The sequence below is a fragment of the Lynx rufus genome, unplaced genomic scaffold (assembly GCF_022079265.1).
Source record: "Lynx rufus isolate CCGP_SWC_20201006 ecotype Redwood Valley unplaced genomic scaffold, mLynRuf1.p SCAF_8, whole genome shotgun sequence".
NCBI lineage: Eukaryota > Metazoa > Chordata > Mammalia > Carnivora > Felidae > Lynx > Lynx rufus.
The window spans coordinates 86811032-86837991 of NW_025814896.1; the positions used below are offsets into that span (position 1 = coordinate 86811032).

At 37.3% G+C, this 26960-nt stretch overlaps 1 protein-coding gene and 1 non-coding gene across 4 annotated transcripts; one reads left to right on the forward strand and one right to left on the reverse strand.

Annotated features, from left to right (window-relative positions):
- Positions 1 to 211: 211 nt before the first annotated feature.
- Positions 212 to 25957, reverse strand: NFU1 (NFU1 iron-sulfur cluster scaffold). Of its 3 annotated transcripts, none has more exons than XM_047069689.1 (8): positions 25791 to 25957; positions 22874 to 22974; positions 17301 to 17373; positions 11968 to 12034; positions 7699 to 7813; positions 3616 to 3676; positions 1964 to 2138; positions 212 to 370 (listed from the first exon to the last, which is right to left on the reverse strand). In XM_047069689.1, exons 1-8 carry the CDS (start codon positions 25850 to 25852, stop codon positions 326 to 328), a joined length of 699 nt encoding a protein of 232 aa, XP_046925645.1. In that variant the 5' UTR covers positions 25853 to 25957; the 3' UTR covers positions 212 to 325. The 3 variants fall into 3 exon arrangements, with proteins under 3 accessions (XP_046925645.1, XP_046925644.1, XP_046925646.1); XM_047069688.1 differs by having other exon boundaries at positions 17301 to 17436; XM_047069690.1 differs by lacking the exons at positions 22874 to 22974; positions 25791 to 25957 and adding an exon at positions 19203 to 19236 and having other exon boundaries at positions 17301 to 17436.
- On the forward strand, positions 6199 to 6305 carry LOC124504444 (U6 spliceosomal RNA). Its single transcript, XR_006960423.1, has one exon. It is a non-coding gene; the product is annotated as a U6 spliceosomal RNA (small nuclear RNA).
- Positions 25958 to 26960: the final 1003 nt, after the last annotated feature.

The window sequence follows — 26960 nt, forward strand, 5'->3', positions numbered from 1 at the left end:
TCCTTATTTACTTCTGTATAAAAAAAAGTAAATGAATTAAATGGGGGAAAATGAACTACTTCACACATTATGCAAAGAAGGAGCCATGAGAAATGAAGAACAAACATTAAAATATCCCTGAATAAAATCCACGTGTACAGAAGATGATTCAGGATGTTATAAATAACTCATATGAGGTAAAGCAAACATGCAATATTTATACATCAGTCTCTGAAAAAAGGGCATATTTTATTAATCCTCAAGTTCCTTAGCAGATTAATAATAAAAGCTTGGTATATATTATCAAGAAGTCCAACTGCTGGGCCCAAAGAAAACTCTAATTATTTCAAGGTGAGTTTGCTTCTTTTTCATCAGATTCATCATCCATAACCTAAAACAAAAAACAAAAACAAACAAAACAAAGAGAATTTAAGAATTAAGAAAAGGATTAGAAATTGCTATTTTCCTGATTTTTACTCTTACTTGCTTACCTGAAATACTCTACTCTATAATAACAAATGTCAATACGTTAACAACAAATCTATCAATAGTCCCCAAAGCAAAAGGTTTGTCTTATAACCTGGAATCGTAACAACACAAAAGCAAATTTAATATTAACAAATTAATTAAGTAGTGGTCTCTTTTGCTTGTCCCCCCCAAAAATCTTTCAGTAGCAGAGTCTGAGCTGGACACTGACTATAGTGATTAACTAAATGGGATTTCCTAGCCACAAGACTAATGTAATGGACTGTAGGTTTGTGTGTTCGTTTGTTCTTCCCAACAGTATTCTATTTACTTAAATATATTCTGGGCAGCCACACCAAACTGTTATTATAAAAATATATATTAGAAAAATGAATCTCTAAAAAAGTAAAGAAATAAAAGATCATACTAGCAACTAATTACTTTGGTCTTACTCAGATAAAAATTCATTTTAAACCTTAGAAAAATATGAAGACATTTATTTCTATGAAGTTAAAATATCAGAAGAATACTAACAAACACCTGATTTAAAAAATGAAAAGATTAACATCTTTTCATGGGTTAACATATTACTCAGAAAATAAAGACCAACTCCTTTGAAGAAGAAAAGAGTTATATAAACCTAAGGAACATTTTTTTGTCTTCAACACACCTACTATAATTAAACACCAATTCAAGTTTATAATCTAACTACCAATTCATTACCCCATCCTGGACAAGTGAACAAAAATGTTCCTTTGTCAATCCACCAAAGTGTCAAATAATCCAATTCTTTAAAAAGGCACGTAAGGCACAGAGAAGATAATGGAACAAAAATAAGTTTTTCTCTTTCTTTTTTTTCTTTTAATGTTTATTTTTGAGAGAGGGAGAGCGAGCGCATGCACACAGGAGGGGCAGAGAGAAGGGGGTAGACAGGATCTGAAGTGGGCTCTGCGCTGACAGCAGAGAGCCCGATGTGGGGCTCAAGCTCACGAACTGTGAGATCATGATGAGCTGAAGTTGGACACTTAACCAACTGGGCCAGCCAGGTGCCCCAGTTTTTTGTTTCTTTAAATCTAGAAGAATCTGGTTCTGATCCGACACTATCATGGAAAAATAATTCTCTTATAGTTTTTCTTTTGGGTTGAGTAAAAATTACATCCAAGGAACTGATATTTTATAATCAATCTCAGCAATACTCAATTCAGAGAAATTTGTCAATCACTTCCTATTTTAGGCAGAACATTCCTAAATGTGGAAAAATATTTCCAAATACTTATTTAATACAAACAATGTATACAACGTGCATAACACCCAGGGCTAAGTGTTGCAGAGGAATACAAAGACCTGGATACGATTACAAGTCTCTCAAGGAACTTACCCATAAACATAACTCTGAAACAGACACACTGAAAGAGGCTTTGGACCAAAGCAGAGCTTAATTCCAAGCAGAGGACTGATAAGGCCTTCAAAGAGGAAATGGCAGGCATTGAATCTCAACTGTCATATAATATTGGCATACCTGTTCTACACCCTCTACTTCTGGAATATAAAACTGCAGCATATTCTGAATTCCATTTTTCAGAGTAATCATTGAACTGGGGCAGCTGGTACAAGAACCTTGGAGTTTGAGCTGTACAATGCCATCTTCAAAGCCTTTATAGATAACATCTCCTCCATCTTCCTGCACAGTTGGCCTGCGGTCACGGAATATTTGTGATGTATGTAAGAGAACTGATGTATCCATCAAAAAAATTTAAAACAACTCAGGGCTTAGATGGTATACTGGTAACACTCACAAAGTTAGAGCTACCTATACAATAGAATGAGAACTGTAGTTAGTCTTATTGGTAACTCTCTTTTTACTTTTGGATAAAATGCCAAAATTCATTCAAACATTTTCCAATATTATATTTTAATCTTGCTTGTTAATAATCTTTTCAGGCATTTAAGATCTCAAATTTCCTAATAATTACAGGGATTACTTAAGATATACTCATTCATTTCTTTTGAATGAACAGAAGCAGACTAACATGACACATGCTGGCTTTTTTTTTCCAGGTAAACTAAGTATCGAAATATAACATTAATGCAGAAAAATGCATAAACCATGTATGACCAATTAAATGAATTTTCACAGTGTGAACACACATTTGTCCCAGGCCAAGACACAATTTTAGCACCCCAGAAGTCCCCTTTGTACGTCCTCGCAACCAAAGGTAACCATTTCCTAATTGTTATTACCATTGTTTAATTCTGCCTGTTTTTTAACTTTATAATTTATAAATATAAATTCTATTTAAAAAACACACAGTATTTACTTTTTTGTATTTGGCTTATTTTACTCTTTATGAGATTCTTCCACATCACCACATAGTATTCCATTAAGTGAAAATGCCAGAATTTATCCCTGCTATTGCTGACGGACTTCTGGGCTAAATCAGGTTTTGGCTTTTACAGATTCTTGCAGATGTGTTTTGCTATACATACATATGATTGCTGGGCATATACCTGAGCATGGAATTGCTGGGTCAGGAATGCACATACATTCAGATGTAGTAGAAATGGCCATATAGTTGCCCTCTGCCCAGCTTCTCATGCTCTAGCCTCACACCAAAAATCAGCAAAATGTCCCACGGGAAGCCTTAATGAGCTTCCCTTCTCTCTAGGATCTTGTGTGCTTCAGCAGCTCTCTACTGTTTTCAAACGAAAAAAAATTTATTGCATTTTATCTAGCTTTTCTGGGAGTTCTCACCGGGACCACTGCTCTGCTACAAGCAAAAGGGTAAGCCTGCGGTTCTCCACTCATTGAAATTTACTCTTTATGGGCAACAGCTTGAAAAAAGTACTTCCCTTTTCACAATCTTCCCGAACACTGTTTAACTCATTTTTTCATTTTAAGAAATTTGGTATTACAACAAATCAAACCTAGATGGTGACTGTGAACAATAAAGTCCTTTGTTATGTTTAGACAGACTGTTTTAACATTTTGAGTGAACAGATACAATGTACAGACTTTAAATTCAACTGCCAGGGTTATCAATTGTGGTTTACATTTACTTGTACTTATTAGAGTTTGTTTTTTTTTCCTCATGGACAACTAAAAGTAAACTGCTATTATGAACATTGCCTCTGCAAGTATATTTGATTTCGGGCAGAAAGATGAGCACATACCTTATTCTGGTATCTAACAGTTCCTTAATCATTGCCACAACTTCATCATCTTCTTCAGATCCTAGAAACGATTACAAATAAAATATATTAACAGTAGAAATTTTATATCCATGCAAATACAAGTATTAAAACAGGATGATTTTAACTTAATGTCGATGATTTTAACTTAATGTCTCATTAAAAAATAAAAGCACAGAACATGTAACTTGGTGTGGTGATACAAGAAAAATGGAAATGATGGTTGGGGAGATGAAAAGATCATTCATTTGATTCTCTGAAGAAAAATTAAGGAGCACTGGTCAACTTGACACATGGCAATACAGGTGAGTAACTGATATAACTTGACCTACTAATGATGTTTAGGGTTTGAATTTTTTTCAGTTAATACATTTGTAAACCTTCATCATCTTCAAGGATTGAAAAATGGCAGAGAAAAAAAGACTGCCTGGATTCTGATGGAAACTTTGAGACACAAAAGCACACCTACTTCATTAGTTAAGTTACATTTTTAATTTTTAAATTCAGTGGTTTTCAAGATGACAATGACACTAAATATAGATGTAAGCTTTGTGGAAATTTCCAAAATGTGCTACAAATTTGAATAAAAAAAAAATCAGTTTTTTCATTTTGGGTCATTTTTGTTTTTCTTTTACTTCATAAGGTTATATACCGATCTTAGCCAATGCCTTTTTAAGGGTTAAAAAACAATTTTTTGAAAATAATAAATAAATAAAATAAAATTTTTCTGAGAAATTTACCTTTAGGAAAACTAAAAATACAGATAATTCAAATTATACTATAATATACACTGGAATTCTGACACCAATGTAAGTAATAATTATCAATATTAAATTATATTAACTTTGCATCTTTTTTTAAAGTTTATTTACTTATCTTGAGAGAAACAGTGTATGCACACACCTGCACACATGGGAAACGGGCAGAGAGAGGGGAAGAGAGAGAATCCCAAGCAGGCTGTCAGCACAGAGCCTGACTTGGAGCTCAATCTCATGAACCATAAGATCATGACCTGAGCAGAGATCAAGAGTTGGACGCTTAACCAAGTGAGCCCCAACTTTAAATCTCTTTTTTTTTTTTTATGTTCTTTGCTTTTTAAGTTTATTTATTTATTTTTGAGAGAGAGAGCGACCAAGTAGAGAAAGGGTAGAGAGAGACAGGAAGAGAGAATCCGAAGCAGGCTCTGCTGTCAGCGCAGAGCCCTATGAGGGCTCAAACTCATGAACCATGAGATCAAGACCTGAGCCGAAATCAAGAGTCACATACTTAACTGACTAGGCCACCCAGGTGCCCCTTAAATCTTTTTTTAGTAAAAGAAATGAAATATAATAAAGTTAAAATTCTCTTTTGTCAAAACCTAAATTCCATTCCCCACTGTCACTTCCATAAACAACCACTACCATAGTTTAGTGTGTATCTTTCTAGTACATTACATTAAATTTACATGTACAAATTTATAGATGAGATCCCACTACACATACCATTCTATACCTTTTTTCTATCTAATATAGCCTACAGTTCCATATCAGCATATATACATATGCCTTAAATTTAAAATTTATTTTTATGTTATTTTTAGAGAGACAGAGTGCGAGTGGGGGAGGGGCATACAGAGAGGGAAACACAGGATCCAAAGCAGGCTCCAGGCTCTGAGCTGTTGGCAAAGAGCCTGGCGAGGGGCTTGAACTCATGGACCGTGAGATCATGATCTGAGGTGAAGTCAGACACTTAACCGGCTGAGCCACCCAGGCACCCTGATATATCTCAATTTTTAAAATAGCTATACAGTAATTGTATAGATTTCTTTTCATTTAGCTAATTTCTTGGTTAGTTCAGTTGTTTCCAGTTTGCTACTATTTCTAACAATCTGCAGCATACACTCCGGTGTAAAGAATGATCAGTGTACTTTTGCAAATGTATCTATGAGATAAATTCCTAGTGGTAGGATATTTGAGTCAACACTTGTGTATTTTTCAATTTGGGGAGCTGTAATCAAGTGGCTCTACAAACACTCTATCAATTTTACATATATATCCACCAAGAACACCTATAGCTGTTTCATGCATTATTTGAAGTTTGCATAAATGGTATATATGTAAGAATCTGTAAATAAGCATATCCTTTGATTCTCCTTTTTCAATTAGTATTTTCTTTTACATCTTTTCACATTGTATCTCCCAATCTAGTTCATTCCTTTTAATTGCTGATATATTTTTTAAATATTTCAATGAACATGCTTCATGTACTGTTTTATGTACATTTATAAGATTCATTTCGGGTATATATCTAGAAGTGGAAGTGTTCATCTAAAAGTGACTATATAAATATTTGTGTGTGTACATATATATGGACGTAAACACACACATGACAGTATCTTTGTGATACTACAGAAAGGAAAAATTTCATCAACAAATTGCAATAACCACAGCTAATACTTATTAAGTTCCATGTGCACTTACTCTTCCAAGTGCTTTCCACAAAATTAACTTATTCAAAAAGTACAAAAAGCACAAACCACAAAGAAAAAGATGAATATATGTGACTATATTAAAAAGAAAAACTTCTGTGCTTGCTTCAACAGCACAAATACTAACACCGGAATGAAACAGAGAAGATTAACATGGACTCTGAGCAAAGATTACATGCAAATTCATGAAATGTTCTGTCTTTCAAAAAAAAAGGAAAAAGAAAAATTTCTAAATGACAAAAATCCTAAACACAGTGAGAAGGTGAGGAACGGTTAGGGAGGTTATTTGCAATGAATATACCTAACAAAGGACAAACACCCAGAATATTTTTCAAAAACCTGCTAAAATCAACACAAAAGAGACAACTTAATTTTTAAACAATGGGAAAAGATTATGAACAGGAAATTTACTGACAAGAAAAATAACGGCCAGTAAACATATGAAAACCTTCAGGCTCAGTGCTGATCAAGAAACTGCAACTAAAACAGGATATCATTTACACTTAACATACTGATTAAAAAAAAAAAAGACACTAAGTGATGATAAAGATGTAAGTTCAAATTCTTATATACTGCTAATTAGCATATAAATTAAAATAATTTATAATACAGCAATTCTGGTTTGAGGAACATATTATAACAAAACTTTTCAAATATGCACAGACTTGTACAAGGTTGCCCACTGCAGCAATGTTTGTAATAGAAATTAGCATAAATAATTCACTTGAGCATAAGGAACAAATTAAGTGTAGTTTATTCATATAATAGAATACTATCTAGTACTTAAATAAACTAGAACTACATTTTTTCAAAATGGATGTATTTCAAAATATGCACAGTGACAAAAGGCTAATTGTATATAATATACATTATTTAAAGTTTCAGAACAAAAACCAATACTATATATTCCCTGCAGAGACTTTTATGTGTGTAAAAGTTTAAAAAACAAACCAAGTTTACACAAATCTCTGGAAGGAGAAAGGGGAAGGGATGGGGGTTGTGGAATTTTGGTTGTGTCTTTAATGTTTTACTTAAAAATGGGTATACAGCAATTGTGGCAAAAAACTAACATCTATGAAATCCGAAAAGAGAGAAAATTGATATACATTGTATTATTTTCTGTATGTTTTAAAATTTTTATAATTGAAAAATTTAGTTTTAGATAATCAATTTATACACAAGTTTTCAAAAATAATGGCTGAAACTAGTATATGTGAAGTTCTGTTCTGTCTGGAATTGGTTCCAGAGTTAAATATGGTACAATGATAAAAATCTGTATTCTCGTGACTACTTTTTTTTAAATGTTTATTTATTTTTGAGAGAAAGAGAGAGACAGAGTGTGAGCAAGCGAGAGGCAGAGAGACAGAAACACAGAATCCAAAGCAGGCTCCAGGCTCTGAGCTGTCAGCACAGAGCGCGATGTGGGGCTCAAACTCATGAACCATCAGATCATGACCCAAGCTGAAGTCAGACGTTTAACCAACTAAGCCACCCAGGCGTCCTAGTATTCTCATGACTTTTGAAATCAAGACAAATGTGAGGAAAGTAGAAACTTTTTTTAGAAAATGAAAATAAATATTAATTATCCAACATATTACCTGCTTCTCCTGAAGATGTTTCCTCAGTAACTAAGGGTAAGCCAGAAGCAAAGAAATCCATGATTGTTGCATAAATATCTGGTTTCAGTAAATTCCAGTCTAACTCTTCACTTTCCTGTAAATATTTAAAGGAAAATGCTATATTTCTAATCAAAAGCAAAGACTAATACAGAATAACACCCTGAATCTTTTAAGAATCGTTTCCTATATATATCCTATACTATGTAATAGCACTCATTTCTGGAGAACACATGTTAATTCCAGTTCTTAATAGATCTGGTTTATAATGACTTTTAGAAGATATAATCTTAGAACATTCCTCATGCATTTATTCATTCATTCATCAAACCTGTGTTAAGTGTGCTGGATATACCATGTCTTGTATAGGGGATAAAGATATTTTTTCAGTGGTGAAGAGAGTTAAAATACTGCATGAATTCTGTGTTTAGAGAGAATGATAAAGAGATTTCCCATTCTTTTAAAGAAAATAGGATACAGTTACTTGACCAAATATACAAGATAACCCCCAAGTATTCAAAGAATTCAACTTACTATCTTACTCAAGAGTAGAAGAAATCCAATGACACAACTGTAGAAGCAAAACATATAATATGGTGTCTTATCTATGGCCCTTGTGCTAGGGGGCTTGTGGACCTCCAACAAGCCTGGCATCCTTAAGAAAGAATACTTAATTATGTGACCTCTGTGTCGGGTCAACTACTTGATTCCATTAAAAAAAGGCAGGATTGGGGCACCTGGGTGGCTCGGTCGGTTGAGTGTCCAACTTCGGCTCAGGTCATGATCTCACAGTTCATGAGTTCAAGCCCCACAACAGGCTCGGTGCTGACAGCTCAGAGCCTGGAGCCTGTTTCGGATTATGTCTCCTCTCTCTGCCCCTCTCCGACTTGCACTCTGCCTTTCTCTCTCAAAAATAAATAAACATTAAAAAAAAAAAGAAAAGGATTATGGGGCACCTGGGTGACTCAGTTAAGTGTCCAACTCTTGATTTTGGTTCAGGTCATGATCTCACGGTTCATGAGATGGAGCCCCGAGCCCTATGCTGGGCTCTGCTCTGACAGCATGGAGCCTGGTTGGGATTCTCTTTCTCCTCTCTCTCTGTCCCTACTCCATTTGCACCTGCATTCTTTCTTTCTCTCTCTCTCTCAAAAATGAATAAACTTTAAAAAAAAAAAAGGATGGGATTATTAAATACCTAAATAGTACGAACATCTGAAAAGATAAAGGGAGCATGTTTTGTTTTAGTTTTTTAAAGGGAGCTCTTTAGGAGGAAAAAGTATTAGATGCAATCCATTTAGATTCTCAGGAGATTATCAGCTAGTGCCTATCCTTAAATACTATTAAAAATGAGTCTACATGCATAAAAGGGGCTATTTTTGTCATGGACTAAGAACCAACTTAGAGACAGTACACAGAAGACAAGATAAACGCGCACTGCTGTGGATATAAGAACAAAACTAGTGAGTTGCCTTAGTGATTGGGAATGGGAAATAGTTCTAGGTAACTTTTTAATAAATTATTTGGAAGATGGATCAGAGGGCTACCTCAAAATCTTCATCAAATAGTGGGCTCTAGGGGCATCTAGGTGGCTCAATCAGATAAGCGTCCACCTCAGCTCAGGTCACAATCTCGCAGTTCATGAGTTCAAGCCCCACATCAGGCTGTCTGCTATCAGCACAGAGCCTGCTTCAGATCCTCTGTCCCCCTTTCTCTCTGCCCCTCCTCTGCTTACATATGCTCCCTTTCTCTTTCTCACTCTCTCCCAAAAATAAATAAACATTTAAAAAAAATTTTAAATAAAAATAAATAATAGGCTCTACTGAATAGGGAAATATTGATAATAAAAAAAAGAAAACTATTCTGAAGTTGTCTACATGGGGGAAAAAAAAAGCAGTTTATTTATTTAGAAAAAAATAAGAGGCACCTAGCTGGCTCAGTTAGTAGAGTATGTGATTCTTGATCCTGGGGTCATGAGTTCAAGCCCCATGTTGGGCATAGAGCTTACTTAAAAAAAAAAAAATACTGAAAGTATCAAAGTTATTTCAAAGGATGGAAGAATAGAAAACTATCTTTACTCTGCTAAAGAAATGAATGATTCAGGGGCGGCTGGGTGGCTTAGTCAGTTAAGCATCCAACTTCAGCTCAGGTCATGATCTCACGGTTCACGGGTTTGAGCCCCATGTCAGGCTCTGTGCTGACAGCTCAGAGCCTGGAGCCTGCTTCGGATTCCATGTCTCCCTAATAAGCATTTTTTAATAAGCATTAAAAAAAATTTTTTTTAAAGGAATGAATGATTCACTTTAAATAAAGGGAAATGGGCAATAGCCAAAGTTATCAAGTAGATGAGATAGTCTATAATGAGGAAGGTAACTGAAAGAAAACAAATCTACTACTCTACCTATTAAATATCAATATATGCCCTAACTTAGATTATTTATTAGTTATATCATTTCACTTAAGGAAAAATAGTGGAAATTCCACTATTTCTAGAAAAATTCCAAAAAGAATTTATAATTTATAACTAAATTATAAACAAAAAAGGAAATAAAAGATGACTTATCAAAATCAAATCAAAGAAAAAAAACAACTCTGAAAGACATAATCACATGTTTTCATCTAAAAAAATTTTTATATGCCATGGCCTATATATAAAAGGACTAAAAAAAAAACTTGTTAAAATAAATACATAATTTGCCATTTATAAAATGAAGACAAGAATACCTAGTTCTAAGAATTAAGTTAGATAATATATATAAAGCACTTCTGCTATGTAAATGCCATACCAGACACGTTGGAAATATTAAACAAAAGCTGGTTGTCCCCCGACCCTTAAAAAATACCAAAGAAAGCAAATTAAAGAATAGTAAAGATAGGCCAGATGTCTCTAAACTGGTAAAGACATGGGATCAGTCAACACAGATTTACACACCACAATCCTTTTGACAGAAACCTGAAAATTTAATCTACAAAATCTTACATCATTGTTTCGTTCTACAAAAATTTCTCAAAGTGCATACTATGTGCCAGGCATTGTTCCAGGTGAATTTAACAAGATGGACAATCTCTATCTTTAAGGAGTTTACATTCCAGTATAGGAAAGACAGGTAATAAAATTAACCGAAAAAGAAAGTGACTAAGTGACAAGTACAACGAAGACAATAAACAGGGTAATGAGCTCCTGGACAGATGGCCACTTCAACTAATATGGTCAAGAAAGGACTTTCTGAGAATGTAGGGCCACTAACACTTTCAACAACAGGGAAAAACATTTTACAATCAGGATATCCGCAAGAACTATGGCCATTGGGATTGCCACGACGGAGGAAAACCCTAATTCTCCTCCACACATAAAGAGCTACAAGAGAATGCCGGACTATTTGTACCATGTCACTAAACCAGTCCACTGTTATCAGTCTGATCCGTGCATCAAGAACTCAGAGCAATCCTTTCAAATTGCTTAAGAAGAGTTAAATGGAAACTTTCGATTTTGACAAGATACTGAAAAGTGATTAAGTTCAGTGCATACATATCAACGAACAGATCTAAAAGTATACATAGTTCAAATTTAAACAATTCATTTCTCAATAATCTAGTAGACTTAAAAATGAAACCACCTCTTCTAGCAGATACCACTTCAGCTGTTGGATTGGGTAGCATATTTACATATTTTTTTGACACTCAGAGGTTAACCAAGTGCTACAGAACTACACAGTGCACTGCTCGTATTACAGCAGGATGTATAATGTGGGAGATGCCATGATGAAAAGAGCCCATTTCGAATGGAGACACATATTCATGCTGTTGGTCAAATACAGAAACATATAGTTTGATTATTTGTTTCTTTTTACTCTCTTACTTTAAATTAAGAACTAGTAAAATTATCAAAGCCACCAATAAAATTTCAATTATGAAATAAAAAAGGATTAGTAAAAAAATAATAATTGGAGCCTAAATTCTAGTTCTGCCCAGGTTGAGTCCTGGCCCTGCTGTAGGGTAGATATATAATCCTGGATGCTGCATTTAACCATCTGAAGCTAAAGTTTTTCTTTTGAAAAACAAGGGATTTGGATAATTTCAACTTGAAAATTCTACTTAATAATTAACTTGAGAAATGCGAGAAGTAAATTTAACTTGAGATTTTTGGTACCAATATGCATAAAATACATTAAGAAAGGAAATTCGGAAAGGAATGTTGGACTCGGAAAAAACTAGAAGAACTTCATATCTTATTTTATATAATCCTATGTTTACCTTTGTAACAGTGATGAAATCTGGTCCAAAAAAGACACTTTTTACTCCTTCAATCCTAAATAACTGCCTGTGAATAATAAAAAATAAGAGATAATAAAATGCTTTATTATAGAAAAGTTTAAACATAAAGGTGGAGAGAAAAGTAAAAGCATTTACATACCCATCACCAGCATGAACAATTCACAGCCAACAATTATCAATTCATGGCTAATCTTGTTTCATCCTCTTACCCTCTGATCTAGCAATTACTCTTAGGTATTTACCTAAGAGAAATGAAAACATGTTCCACAAAGATGTGTACATGGACCTTTATAACAGCTTTATTTATAAAAGCCAAAAAAATATCTGGACACGTCCATCAATTAGTGAATAACTAAACAGACTGTGTGTACCTGTACAATGCAGTACTACCCAGCAATAAAAAAGAATAGACTACTGGCACATGCAAAAACAAAGAGGACTCTCAAAAGCATTGTGCTAAATGAAAAGAAGCCAGGGCTGCCTGGGTGGCTCAACTGGTTAAGCATCTGACGTTGGCTCATGGTCTCATGGTCTCATGGTTCGTGAGTTTGAGCCCGACATCGGGCTCCACGCTAATGGTATGGAGCCTGCTTGGGATTCTCTCTCTCCCTCTCTCTCTCCCCCTCCCTTTCTCCACTCTGTCCTCACTTGTACTCTTTGTCTCTCAAAATAAATAAATAAACTTAAAAAGATATGTAAATAAAATAAATGGGGAAGGAAGGAAGGAAGGAAGGAAGGAAGGAAGGGAAGAAGTCAAACACAAAAGACTATATGGTGCCATTTATATGAAACTCTAGAAAAGGTAAAACTGTGGTGGCAGAAAGAAGATCAACAGTTACCAGGGTGACAGATGTGTGAACTAACTTTATTGCGGTAAGCATTCTGCAATACACATGTATATCAAGTCAGCACACTGTATACCTTAAATTTACACAATGTTTTACATCAATTATATCTCAGCAAAGCTGCAATGCATTGCCATGAAACAAAATAGTTACCAGGGTATGAAAATGAAACAAGAAGAATGAGTGCAAATAGAAATGAGGGATTTCTGCAGTGATAAAAATGTCCCTATGTTTTTATTTTAGTGGTAGTTATACAATTATATATATTTAACAAAACTCTGGACTGTACACTTAAAATTGGTGAATTTCATTTCATATAAATTATACCTCAATAAAACTAATTTTTAAAATCCTCTAAGATAGGAGGAAGGGAGGATTATAATTTGAAAAGCCCCTACGGGATTTTGAAATGCACCTTCCTTCCCACATCACTGATATATGTACCATACATACCTAGTATACACTCCAGAGCGATTTCCTTTTTCCCTTATCCCCTTTTAGGAATAAAAGCTGATATACTTCAAAAAAGGTTACAGTTTACCTTTTCTTTGTCTATCATTGAAAGAGTGTTACTGGAATTACTATTTTTTTTTGACGTTTATTTATTTTCTTTTTTTAAAATTTTTTTTTTTCAACGTTTATTTATTTTTGGGACAGAGAGAGACAGAGCATGAACGGGGGAGGGGCAGAGAGAGAGGGAGACACAGAATCGGAAACAGGCTCCAGGCTCTGAGCCATCAGCCCAGAGCCCGACGCGGGGCTCGAACTCCCGGACCGAGAGATCGTGACCTGGCTGAAGTCGGATGCTTAACCGACTGCGCCACCCAGGCGCCCCGACGTTTATTTATTTTCAAGAGAGAGAACAAGCAAGCACATATGCACACAGGAGGGAAAGGCAGAGAGAGAGGGAGACAGACAATCCCAAGTAGGTTCCCGCTGTCAGCACAGAACCCGATGCAGGGGCAGATCTCTCGAACTGTGAGATTATGACCTGAGCCAAAATCAAGAGTTGGACACTTGACCGACTGAGCCATCCGGGCGCTCCCTGGAATTACTATTTTTAAGTTATTTAGGAATTTGTCTGAAATGATGTCACCCAGGTCCTCTACACAACCATTCAACATTAAATTTATAAGAAGTTACAAGATATTTGGTTGCATAGTATGATCCAATAAACCCAAGCACAGACCTATAAGTAGGTCCTCTGATTGGCTCTGTAGATCTGCACTGTTAGCAAAGTTTTTTTTTTTTTCAAATGAAAGGACGGTGCGAAAAATCAACCCAATCTTTGGGCCATGTCAGTCAGGGGAACTGCTGTAGGCAAGAGTTCATAGGTTCTGTCCCTAAAGAAAGAAAAAGCTGGAAAGGTGTTTCAAATAGACTAAACATGCTTTGCCATTTAGGTTACTTTCCTTAGGACAATTACAACTCCTACAATGTCCAAGATATGACACCCAGAACTGAACACATATCCCAAACGTACTCTGACTTATTCAGAGCACAAAGACTGTTACCTCTCTTGAGCTGGACCCTAGGACTCTGTTAGATGTTTGGCTTTTTTGAGTACTGCATCATATCCAACAGAAATAACTGAAAGGTCAGATTCTTCCATCCTGTAATTGTGCTATTCATTTAAAAAATTTAAATAACACGGCTTAACATTTGTTCCTGTTAGATTTTACCTTACTTGCTTTACCCTATCATTTTAGCCTAGTGAAACTTCTTAAAAATTCCTCTGAATTTTGCCATGTAACATACAAACAATTCCTCCCACCTGAAAATTGATAATTTTATCATTATTAATGCTGCTGACAAAGAGAATTATTGAATAAACATGGCAACCACAGAAATACTACAGATACTAAGGATCTTCTTACCTGTCTCTAGAGACAGATTTACACTCGACTTACATTTCGTTGTCGTGTCCATAAGGATAGTGAGAAACAATTCAGATGCCTCTCTGAAGTAAGATACACTATCATTTACTCATTCATTCAGTTACTCATTCAACAAATATTTGAAAACTTGCTAAATATCTGACACTGTGCTAAACACCAGAGATACAATGATGAGCAAGACAAACTGGTCTCGGTTTTTCAGGAAGCTTACATTCTAGCCTAGAGCAAAAACATTCTCTGTTAAAACAACAAAAACGAGATTAGTTTTGCTTGACTGAAGATAATAAATTCTGTGAATCCAGGAAATGAGCTACTAATTTGAAAAGGGCTTTTGCCAACTGAACATCTGACAGAAATAATCTCCAACTTATCTGTAAGTGAACAGAGTCTTCTTACTTTTATATTCTTCCTAAATACAAAAATACATGAATTCATTCTTGATGCAAACATTTCAAACTATTTATATAAAGCGAAAATGACTCTTGACCAACTCCTCCCCCAAGTTCACTGTTACCAGTTGGGGGTACATTCTTCTAGACCTTTATGTTACTATATTTTTGTTTTGTGTTTTTTAGCTTTATATACATAATAATCACACTGTACTGTTTTTTTTTTAATGTTTATTTATTTTTGAGAGAGAGAGAGAGAGAGAGTGTGAGTGGAGGAAAAGGGAGAGGAAGACACAGAATCTGAAGCAGGCTCCAGGCTCTGAGCATCAGCACAGAGCCTGACGCAGGGCTTGAACTCACAAACTGTGAGATCATGACCTGAGCCGAAGTAGGACACTTAACCAACTGAGTCACCCAGGTGCCCTGTACTCACTGTTCTGCAACATGCCTTCTTCACTTAACTGTGTGTCTTAGAGGCCAGTCTGTGATAGTAAATGAGGGTTCTCCTCATCTTTTTTAATTACCTGCAGACTATGCATGAACAAAGTTTACTGAACTCTTCCTATTGATGAATATTTAGGTTGTTTCCAACAGGTTACCATTACCAACAAGGCTGTAAGGAAAGGAACATCCTTGTATCACCTTGTGTACATATGTGGATGTTGTCTAAAGTGGTTTTCAACCCCACTAGTAACTTGTGAAATCAATTAGGTATTGAACGGGACTTTAATACAACAGAATAGAATAAAGAGAACAAGGAAAGAAATAAGAACGTATTACACACTGTCAGGATGAAAATTGTCCCATTGAATACCTGTGTGTAATCTATCTAAATACATGTGTATATATGTACTGGGTTGTAATATAAAATGTTTCTTAGTGTCACCTGCATCAAAAAGTATGAAAAACAAATGCTCTAAGATATATTGTAATAAGTGGCATCTGTAGGTCAAAGGAAATGTGCATTTTTATTAATGAGAAATTAAAAAAAAACACACCTGAGATAAGCATATTTCTGGTTCCCATAAATAAGACATATAAAACAGCTGTGTGTACAGAAGTAGTTAATCTAAGCTTTACTTTCCAAATATTCCTGGCAATCAGTATCAGACTTACATTACCAAAAATTTTAATTGATGTGGACTCTAATATTTTTTTAGGTTTATTTATTTATGTTGAGAGAGAGAAAGAGAGAGAGTGCACACACACAATTGGGAGAGGAGCAGACAGAGAGAGGGATAGAGAGAATCCCAAGCAGGCTCTGTGCTATCAGTGCAGAGCCTGACACAGGGCTTGATCCCAGGAATCGTGAGATCATGACCTGAGCTGAAATCAATCAGATGCTTAACTGACTGAGCCACCCAGGCACCTCAGGACTATAATATTTCTTATTATAATGTCTCTAGCTATTATTAAAAAGAGGTTCATTCTAATAATTTTATCGTTTGTCCTTCATCTGACATACATTTAACATGTCTTAATCTAGTGAATTTTATTTTTTTTAATGCTTATTTTTTTATTTTGAGAGAGAGAGAGAGACAGACAGACAGACTGTGGGGGAGGCCAGAGAGAGAGGGGGACAGAGGATCTGAGGTGAGCTCTGTACTGACAGCAGACAGCTTGATGCAGGACTCAAACTCACAAACCGTGAAATCATGACCTGAGCTGAAGTCAGCCACTTAACCAAATGAGCCACCCAGGCACCCCTCTAGTGAATTTTAAGACGGTCTCCCAATGACTGGTCTTTAAAAAATTATGGCAAACCTGATAACTATTATTATTTATAGTTCTGAATGGAATATTTTAGAAACTATTTCATTTTGAAATATCTAAAAATTTAGCTATCCTTAGGGAAAAAAATGAACAAGTTTTCACTGTTTTTTTATAAACAGTTTTAAATATTCGGAATGGAAATTTATATTATCGTTTTAATAAATTTTTTTAAGTAAAAATACAAATTCTTATTTAGCCATGATATAGATCTCTCAAATACATCACTTTTCAAGGGTTCCCTAATATCAACTATTATTTTTCTTTATCTCTTACCTGAAAAGAAAATAAACATTCTTTACGTTGAAAACAGTGCAGTACACATAAAAATGCAATTACTAAATGAGGCTGCCTCACCCCCAAAGTCAGTTATGTTTCTTGGTAAAAGCAAATAAGAAATAGCAATATACCTAGCCAGAGGGGAGCGAAATGCTGCAGCTGGTGTGGGAAAATCCATGGTCCTTGTCTCAAGAACTGGTTTTCCTGGAATAAATTTTAAACTGTTGGGATTTGGGGTATCTTGTGTTTGAATAAACATGTATCTCACTAAAAGAGAAAAAAGAAGAAAGAATGTTATTCCAGAAAAAAACGGTAGTTAAGTTTATGGACTATGAAGTGCTCATTTTCAAAGAATCAAAAGAAGTAAAAAAAAGAAAATAAAGCTTTATTGTCCAAGCTGATGAAATAATTTTTAAAGACAACAATGAACTTTATCAATATAGGGTAAATGCATTGAATTTTATATTAATACTGATTATTTGGGGCTCCTCGGTGGCTCAATTGGTTAAGCGTCCGACTTTGGCTCAGGTCATGATCTCACGGTTCATGGGTTCCAGCCCTGCGTCAGGCTCTGCACTGACAGCTCAGAATCTGGAACCTGCTTCAGATTCTGTGTCTCCCTTTCTCTCTGCCCCCTCCCCCACCTGTACCCTGTCTTTCTCTCTCAAAAATAAACATTAAAAAAAATTTTTTTTAAAGAAAAGAAAATAAGGCTTTATTGCCCAAGAAGCCAAAATAATTTTTAAAGACAACAATGAACTTTATCAATATAGGATAATTGCACTGAATTTTATATTAATACTGATTATTTAGTTTTGTTACTCAACACTTTCTACCAATATCCTACTTTAAAAAAATTTTTTTTTAATGCTTATTCATTTTTTGAGAGACAGAGAGAGAGAGAGCGCATGAGCAGGGGAGGGGCAGAGAGAGAGAGACACATAATCCGAAGCAGGCTCCAAACTCTGAGCTGTCAGCACACAGCCCAACGCAGGGCTTGAACCCACAAACAGTGAGATCATGACCTGAGCCGAAGTTGGCCACTTAACCAACTGAGCCACCCAGGGATCCCAGCAGTATCCTACTTTTAATGAGGAAGGCATATCATCATTCCAGAGTCTTAAATGTATTTTATTTGTTGACTTAGTACTAATGGCTATCATAATCATAAATCATCATCACCATGATATTAAAGACAATAAAATGTTAATTCTTTTCTTTCCAAAGTGCTTCCATTCTTTTATTTTATTATTATTTTTTTAAATGTTTATTTATTTTTGAGAGAGACAGAATGAGAGTGGGTTGGGGCAGGGAGAGAAGGAGGCGCAGAATCTGAAGCAAGCTCCAGGCTCCGAGCTGTCAGCACAGAGCCCGATGTGGGGCTCGAACTCACAAGCTGTGAGATCGTGACCTGAGCCGAAGTCGGACGCTCAACCAACTGAGCCACCCAGGCACTCCTCCATTCTTTTATTTCTTTAAAAAATGTTTACGTATTTATTTTGAGAGAGAGCACAGGCATGTGCATGTGTGCACAAGGTGGGGAAGGGCAGAGAGAGAGGGAGAGGAATCTCTAGCTGGACTGTGGACCCAATGTGGAGCTAAACTCCAGAAACCATGAGATCATGACCTGAGCTGAAATCAAAAGTCAGATGCTCAACTGACTGAGCCACCCCAGAAGTTACTGGTTACCATTCTTTTAAAGACAAATTTATAATAGTAACTAATATTTTTTGTGTATGTATTTACTACATGCCAGAGACAGGGCTGAGTGCTTTATATATATTTAAGCCTTTAATAATACTATGAAGAACCCCTATTACAGTAAAACCTTGGTTTGCAAGCATAATTCATTCTGGAAGCATGCTTGTACATCAAAGCAAATTTCCCCATAAGAAATAATGGAAACTCAGATGATTCGTTCCACAACCAAAAAAATATTCATATAAAAATGATTATAATACTGTAATATAATACAAAATAATACAGAAAATACAAAATATAAGGAAAAAATAAACAAATTAACCTGCACTTACCCTTGAAAACCTTCGTGGCTGGTGTGAGGGAGGAAGGTTATTGTGTAGAATGACTTTCACTATCACTAACAGAATCACTGAGCTGTCTACTGGCTGAATGGAATCTTTTTCTGCCTGGGGGCCAATGTATATGCTCACACGGATGTTGACTACAGTACAGTATTAATAAATTCTTGTCATATACTGTATTTAATGTAACTGGCAATAAAGCAGCCGAGGAAAGGTCTATATCTGCAGGCAGCCTGACCTAGGATGAAGCAAAGCATTCCTAAGCTTACTCTTGTATGGAAAAGCAAAGGACTGTCCCTAGGTGCTTTGAAGTGACAAAAAGTACACTAGTGCCAACTGTGGGCCCCTCCCAACGTTCTGAAAAATCATTGATTTCTGCCAAACACCACGGCCTGAGACTGAGCATCTGAGCATGGGAGACGATCACTCACAATCCTGCAGTGAGAGAGAGAGAGAGAGAGAGAGAGAGAACTACTGGCTCAGTTGTGATCATGTGACGTCTGGCGTCATGTACTATACTCATATTGCAAGACATCGCTCGTTTATCAAGTTAAAATTTATTAGAAATGTTTGCTTGCCTTGCACAACACTCACAGAACAAGTTACTCACAATCCAAGGTTTTACTGTATTCCCATATTACAAATGAAGAAACTGAAGCTTACAGTTAAGTAATTTGCCCAATGGTAGAGTCAGTGACATTATAAATTATCATGAAAGTGTAAATCTACGTGAATTACTTTCTGGAATATTTTTAACTTATCTTTACAGGTTCTTCTTTGCTTCTTCTAGGGCCAAGAAGGAATTAAGAATGAATTCATTAAAGGAGTAAAAAATGAACAGAATCTTCACTCTCCTACCTTGCTATTATGATAATAGCTTTGTAGGACAAAAGATAGTACTGGGGTTTTAATAGTCTTAAAACTACTAAACAGGTCCTGATTATTTATTATGAAAATAAACCTTCCAACCAAAACAAGACAATTCTCATCTTAGAGCAGTATACTGAAATAGATTAATTTATTTAATAGTTATCATGTGCTGGGCCACGATGCTAAGCACTCTCTGTGAATTACATAATTTAATCCTTCCATTCTCTCAAGGAAACACTGTTTTTATCCTATTTTATAAATAAGGAAACTAAAGCTCAAAGTCACTCAGCTAATCAAGAGACAGAGACAGGATTCAAGCCCCACCAATCTCCTACCATGGACTTGCTTGACCACTATACATACTGCCACTCCACACTTAGTGTCAAGCATTCAGAGGAAAATACATTTAAGATCAGTCTTCCTATCCTGTCATAATCCTCATATCATACATCTAAGGAAAAGCAGTAAAATATCAAAAAGCAACAGTTTTATTTTTTTTTTAAGTTTATTTACTTATTTTGAGAGAGAGAGAAAGCGTGAGTCTGCTTCAGATTCTGTGTGTGTGTCTCTCTCTCTGCCTCTCCCCCACTCATGCTCTGTCTCTCTCTCTCTCTCTCTCAAAAGTAAATAGACATTAAAAAAAAAAGAAAGAAAGGACTATCACCAATTTCTATAAATATAAAGACAACAAGCTTCTTTTAACGTTGGTTATGACCAATCATTTGGTAAGGCCTTTCTTAATAATTTATTGGTAACCAAAATCTCTGCACACATTAAACACTGTACCACAATATTTGAAGAATTAAATCTGGCATCTTTCTTTAAAAGCTTTTATTTGAGAGAGAGAAAGAAAGAGTACACAAGTGGGGGAGAGGGGCAGAAGAAAAGAGAGAGATAGAGAATCTCAAGCAGGCTCCACACTCAGCTCAGAGTCCGACATGGGGCTCGATCCCACGACCCTGGGATCATGATCTGAGCTGAAATCAAGAGTTGAATGCTCAACCAACTGAGCCACCCAGGCACCCCATGGCATTTTTCTACTCAGTCCATTTGTGTACAACTATACACGCAGTAAGAAAGGTTTTTAGAAATACTTGAAGGTAATAACTGTAAACATGGGGCACCTGGCTGGCTCAGTCACAAAGGCATGCCACTCTCAATCTGAGGGTCATTCAACCCCCATGTTGGGTGTAGAGATTACTAAAAACATAAAAACTTTAAAAAAACTATAAATGTAAAAAAAAATTTAGGACAGCATAATCTATATATACTTTTTGAAGTAGAAAATATATGATAACACAACATAAACTTTCTCTCTTGACAATGAGCAAAGCTATTTCAAAATAGTAATTTGACTAGGCATTAACAAAATCATTCCAATTATAGTCTAAACTGGACTTAATTTGGTATTTCAGAAGTGACACCCAGGTCCATCATCCAGAAAGATACCCCTGAATGTGTCATAAGGGTTCCAACAAAATAGACTGGTCTAAAATAATTTTCCTATTATGCTTGGTCTAATAGGTAATAGGTAGGCAGAAGCTCTTCCAAAACTATAGATGTATGGTGCTTAAAGTTAGTATCAAAGACTATGATCAGTGGGTTTCCAATTTGAAAAGCATGAGGACCACATAATTCCACCCTACAAAATTTAAAAGTCCAATTAAAGTAGCTTAACATGCTGAGTTACTATTTATGCCTAAATTTTCATTCTGTGATTCAAGGAGACATGCAAGGTTCTCCTCTTCTTGCCCCAATATACAGGGGACGTAAGGTCTCTTATCTACCCAGATCTAGATCATGTGGTGAGCCAGAGTCAGCCACCTGCCAGAGTACAGCCACAAGGTGTTCAAGGCAGTGATAGAAATGGGAGAGGGCCCAAGAGCTAAATCCAAACTCTTATAGCTCCATAAGTACACAAAGGCACAGATTTACACAGACACAGAGAGACAGCTCCCAAGGTTCCCTAACCACATGACACTGGTCACAGTTCAATAATTTTCAAATCCTGTCTTCATTATTTCCAATATTAACAAAAAGAAAAGAAAAAAAGCATGTAACATCAACAAAATTATCAAGAAAGCCATAGTTAATTGATTTGGATGCAAAAAAAGAAAAATTACATCGAAAGTACTATTTCCTGAAGCCTCGATGAAAGCTAGAAATTTACTGATTTTAGGTGCATTCTTGTCAAAATAAGGAGGGCAGGAGCTTAAAATACATACAAGTTTTTTAAACAAACCCATTTGTAACTTCTTTTTATATTTTCATTTCAGAAATCATTTCCTGAACAATGCTCCAGAAGATGTGTTACACAAGATACCGAGATTTCATAGATCTATTGGACACTGTGCTCAGGATTCTTGAAATCTAATGCCAAGCATACCTGTAACAGTCAAGCATGAAGTTATGATACAAAACAACGCCATGTTCTTTTGTGCATCTGAATAGGAAATTTACAAACTCTCGTCTTTTATGATCCACAAAATTTTGAGCATAGTTTCATTAGTTTCTGAAACATAATTTGTTTTTGTTTTTTTTTTAATTTTTTTTTTTCAACGTTTATTTATTTTTGGGACAGAGAGAGACAGAGCATGAACGGGGGAGGGGCAGAAAGAGAGGGAGACACAGAATCAGAAACAGGCTCCAGGCTCTGAGCCATCAGCCCAGAGCCCGACGCGGGGCTCGAACTCACGCACCGCGAGATCGTGACCTGGCTGAAGTCGGACGCTTAACCGACTGCGCCACCCAGGCGCCCCAACATAATTTGTTTTAAAGAGATGAAATTTTACCTGTGTTACATAAGGTTGCAGGCAGTGGGAAAAGTGGTCTTTGTACACACTGATGCAGAGGCTGTTTTGTCATGGTATACAGATTCATCATAGGACAGAATCTACATTTAAAAACAAACAAAAATGACATTTCAAGAGATAATCTTTTAAGCTCAGTTTCTACTTCTTATACACACACACACACACATATATATAAATAATGAAAATAACAACAAAGCTGAATTTTCATTCTCCATCCACATTATTTCCCCTTCTTTAGGCAAGCAATATCTGCAAACAATTTAAAAACATGAGCTCAAATGGAAATTTATAGTCTTGATAACTGAGTGTACACAGGACTGTGCAATATCCAATGTAAGAAACAGAAATGCAACTACATTTGTGATTTATAACCTGGATTCCCAGACTCTTAGCTATGCATGAAGGATGCAAAGAACTACCAATTGCTTTTTTCCTTCTTTTCAAACTTTAAAAAAACTAGGTGATAGAGTCACATGGTTCAAAATTCAAAGGGAACAAAAGTAAATACTTTGAAGTCTCCCTCCCTTTTCTGTCTCTACCATCATGCTTTCCTGGAGAGAACCAATACTACCTGTCCTGAAAGGTATCTCAATACTTCAAAAAGTCTAACAGAAAGTGTACTATTCTCCTCCAAACCGCTAAAGAAGGTAATAATCCATATATGCTTTTATTTTTTTTTAAGTTTATCTATTTATTTTGAAAGAGAGAGAGAGAGAGAGAGAGAGAGAGAATCCAAAGCAGGCTCCAGCTTTCATCACGGACCCCGATGTGGGGCTCGATCCCACAAACTGTGAGATCATGACCTGAGCCAAAATCAAGAGCCAGACGCTTAACACACTGAGCCACCCAGGCTCCCCTATATATATGCTTTTAGACTGGAAACCTCTTAAGCCAGTGTTTGTAACTTTGGTTATTTCTCTGTGATAGAGAAGTACCAATTGGTTATTTTTTCACGGTTTTAACAAATTAAAAATGAAGGGAGAAGGGAAAACAAATATTACCAAAAAAGGAAAAAAAAAAAACTTCAGTAAAAATTTTTAGAAATCTGATGCAAGTTACTTTAAAATCCAGTTTACTTTAGAATACTATTGCTATCAGGATGCCTGGGTGGCTCAGTTGGTTAAGCATCCGACTTGGGCTCAGGTCATGATCTTGCAATCTGTGGGTTCAAGCCCCACATCAGGCTCTGTGCTGACAGCTCAGAGCCTGGAGCCTGCTTCAGATTCTGTCTCCCTCTGTCTCTGCCTCTCCCCCACTTGTACTCTGTCTCTCAGAAATGAATAAACATTAAAAAAAATTTTTTTTAAAGAATACTATTGCTTTCTTCACAGTTTTCATTTCACAGCAGTTGCTAAAGAATTTTAAATATATACATGATCACTTAAAAGTATTTTCTCTGATTATTTTTATCTGCACACTCATTAAGGGAAGGGGTGTCTCCATTTCTGTGCCCCTCAGCAGCAAGCATGACGGATGGCCTCAGTTCTTCATTTCTAAAATGAAATATTCACAGCTACCTCAAAGACTGAGCCATAAAAGGATCCAGATAATCCATGTAAAGTGCATACATCAGTGCCTAGCCTTGTAGTTAGAGTTCAGTAAATGTTGGCTACCACTATTATTATGTGATAGGTGCTCAATTAATTACTGAATGAGGTTTAAGGCTTGGGGTGAAAACATTTTTATCCATAGCTCACTGCCTAAATCTTGACTATGCTGGAATATGGGAATACACACTGAAGACCGGTATTCTTATCCCTTAGGCCCACAGAAAAGGCAACAGAATGGATGGATACTGTGACACAGATGGGTTTAAAGTGACAAATAGTAAAGGAGAGGGGGGGCCTCGGTGGCTCAGTCGGTTGAGCCACCAACTACTCTTGATTTGGGCTCAGGTCATGATCTCAAGGTTCAGGAGATGGAGCCCAGTGCCAGCCTCTGCACTGGCAGCATGAAGCCTGCCTGGGATTCTCTCTCCCTCTCTCTGTCCCTCCCCTGCTCATATATTCACTCTTTCAATCTCTCTCTCTCTCTAAATAAATAAACTTAAAAAAAAAATAGTAAAGGTAAGTTAAATTCTTCCAGTAAGACATCTACCAAAACAGCACAATGGGATAGTAGGTGACTAACAAATCTTTCAGCAAACTTAATGCTTTTAAATTTCAAGGACATCGTTAGCACTAAAATCCCTAACATTCACTGGGTGAAACCCTGTAGGCCCTTTTGTCCTTATGTTCCAGTGGCAAAATCAGGGTTCGACACCTACTTAAGTTATCAACACTTTTCATCTAACCAACGTTGACAGATGTCACTGGGAGGCCAAACTCAAAGGCGGGTTGTACAAAAGGGGAAAAAACAAGGCAACAGAGTGGCTCTAGGTGATACGGAGGAAATCTAGGGGTCTAGATTCTCATCAGAGTTCCATCACTTAGAAGCTATATGACCTCATACAGGTCACGTCCCCTTTTCTGGGCCTACTGAGAAAATGAGGAATTGAGGTATTTTCTCCCATTCTGTAGATATTTTGATTTGTGTTTAAAAAGCAGAGGGACTGCACATGATGGAAAGGCTGGAGGGGACCACACTGATTTTTAAAATATCTCCTCCGTGGGGTCTCTGCAGCCAGTCTCTGCGGGCCTCCCCACCGCAGGGATTCAGGCGCCGGATTTCAGCGCCTGGGATCGGGCGCCACAGATCCCGCCCGAAGTGAGGGCGCAGCGCCGCCTCACCGATAGGCGCCCACCTCGGGGCGAGACCCCCAACTGAAGCGACGGGGGCGCACCCGAAAGCTCGGTCAGGGACACTTCTGCCCACCCCGCTGCGGGGGCAGCGGCCACTCCGCTGGTTAACTAAGCCCGGCGGCACGCCTGTGCGGAGCTCCTGGCTCGTCACCTACCGCCTACACAGCCTTGCGGCTGCAGCCGCAGCTCCCCAACCCAGCCGGGCCGCCGCTGCCATCTTAGTCCGAGTGCGCAGCAAGTGGGGCAGCTCTCGCCGCTTCGCCGACTGGCGGAAGCCCCGCGCAGGCGCAGGCCGGCCAGGAGCGGGACAGGCTCCGTGGAGAGCGTACCCTGCCGGCGGCGGGCGGTGCTGCTGCGGGTGGGACGGGAACCTTGCTCCCGGCTCCCGGCAACCATTGCCCACCTACACAGTAAGCCCGGACCAGGGCTGGGAGAAGCCCCGGAGACGCTTGCGCAGGCGCCCTAGGTAAGGCACGACTCAGCACACATGCGCGCAGCAGTGCTTCGCTTTTCCTGCTGGATGGGAGCTTCTGCCGAAGGATGCGTGCACCACAATGTTGCTCTCCAACCGTAAACCTGCCCATTGCCATTAGTAGGATCCTGCTCACCCTCGAGTCCCAGCTCAATGACTGCGTCAAAAGACTCCCCGGAGCATGCCCTCGAAAGAGTTGTCACCTTCAGCGAGATGCCTGCTCTTCTCCCTTGGGGCTCTGGTTGGTTCTCTTATCCTTCTGTTAGGCTGGGCTTATAGACCCACTCATCTTGGACCAGTCCCTACAGGACTCACCTCCTGCAGTGCTGCCCTTTGCTTTATAAACATGAGTATTTGACTAGCTTCCAGAGCCAAGTGCAAAAGCCTATTAACTACTCTTCCAGAACTTTTCTTGAGTATTTCGCTTTCTCCAGGACAACGGTTCTCAAGATGTAGACGGGGGGCAACAACAGATGGGAACACATTGGAAATGCAAATTAGCAGGCCGCGCCATAAACCCATTGAATCACAGTCTCTGGAGGTGGGGTCCAGTCTCTGTTTTAATACGACCTTCTGCTAAAATTTGAGAGCCACTGCTCTAGAAGGTAAGCACAGTACTGGTTTCTGGACCAGAAACAACACACCTATTGTTGGACAGATTGAAGCCACAGGCACAATAGCCTTTGTGGTTTCTATGGCCCAGAGAAGTGTCCAAGAGGGTGGGTGGGGCTGCAGGCCTGCTTTAGGTGTGGGTTTGGACACCGAGCAGGCTGTGCTTCCTTAGTGCAGTTTACATTCTGGAGGCCACAGGTTGGCTTCCAATTGCTGGTTCTTCGCAGAACATTCATTCTAG

Coding starts and splice junctions, on each gene's coding strand:
- NFU1 (XM_047069688.1), bottom strand. CDS start 25,852: ATGGCAGCGGCGGCCCGGCTGGGTTGGGGAGCTGCGGCTGCAGCCGCA. Junction 7,814..11,967: donor ATTTCATCACTGTTACAAAG/GTAAACATAGGA, acceptor AAATATTTACAG/GAAAGTGAAGAGTTAGACTG. Junction 2,139..3,615: donor CTGTTAGATACCAGAATAAG/GTATGTGCTCAT, acceptor CCGTGACCGCAG/GCCAACTGTGCAGGAAGATG.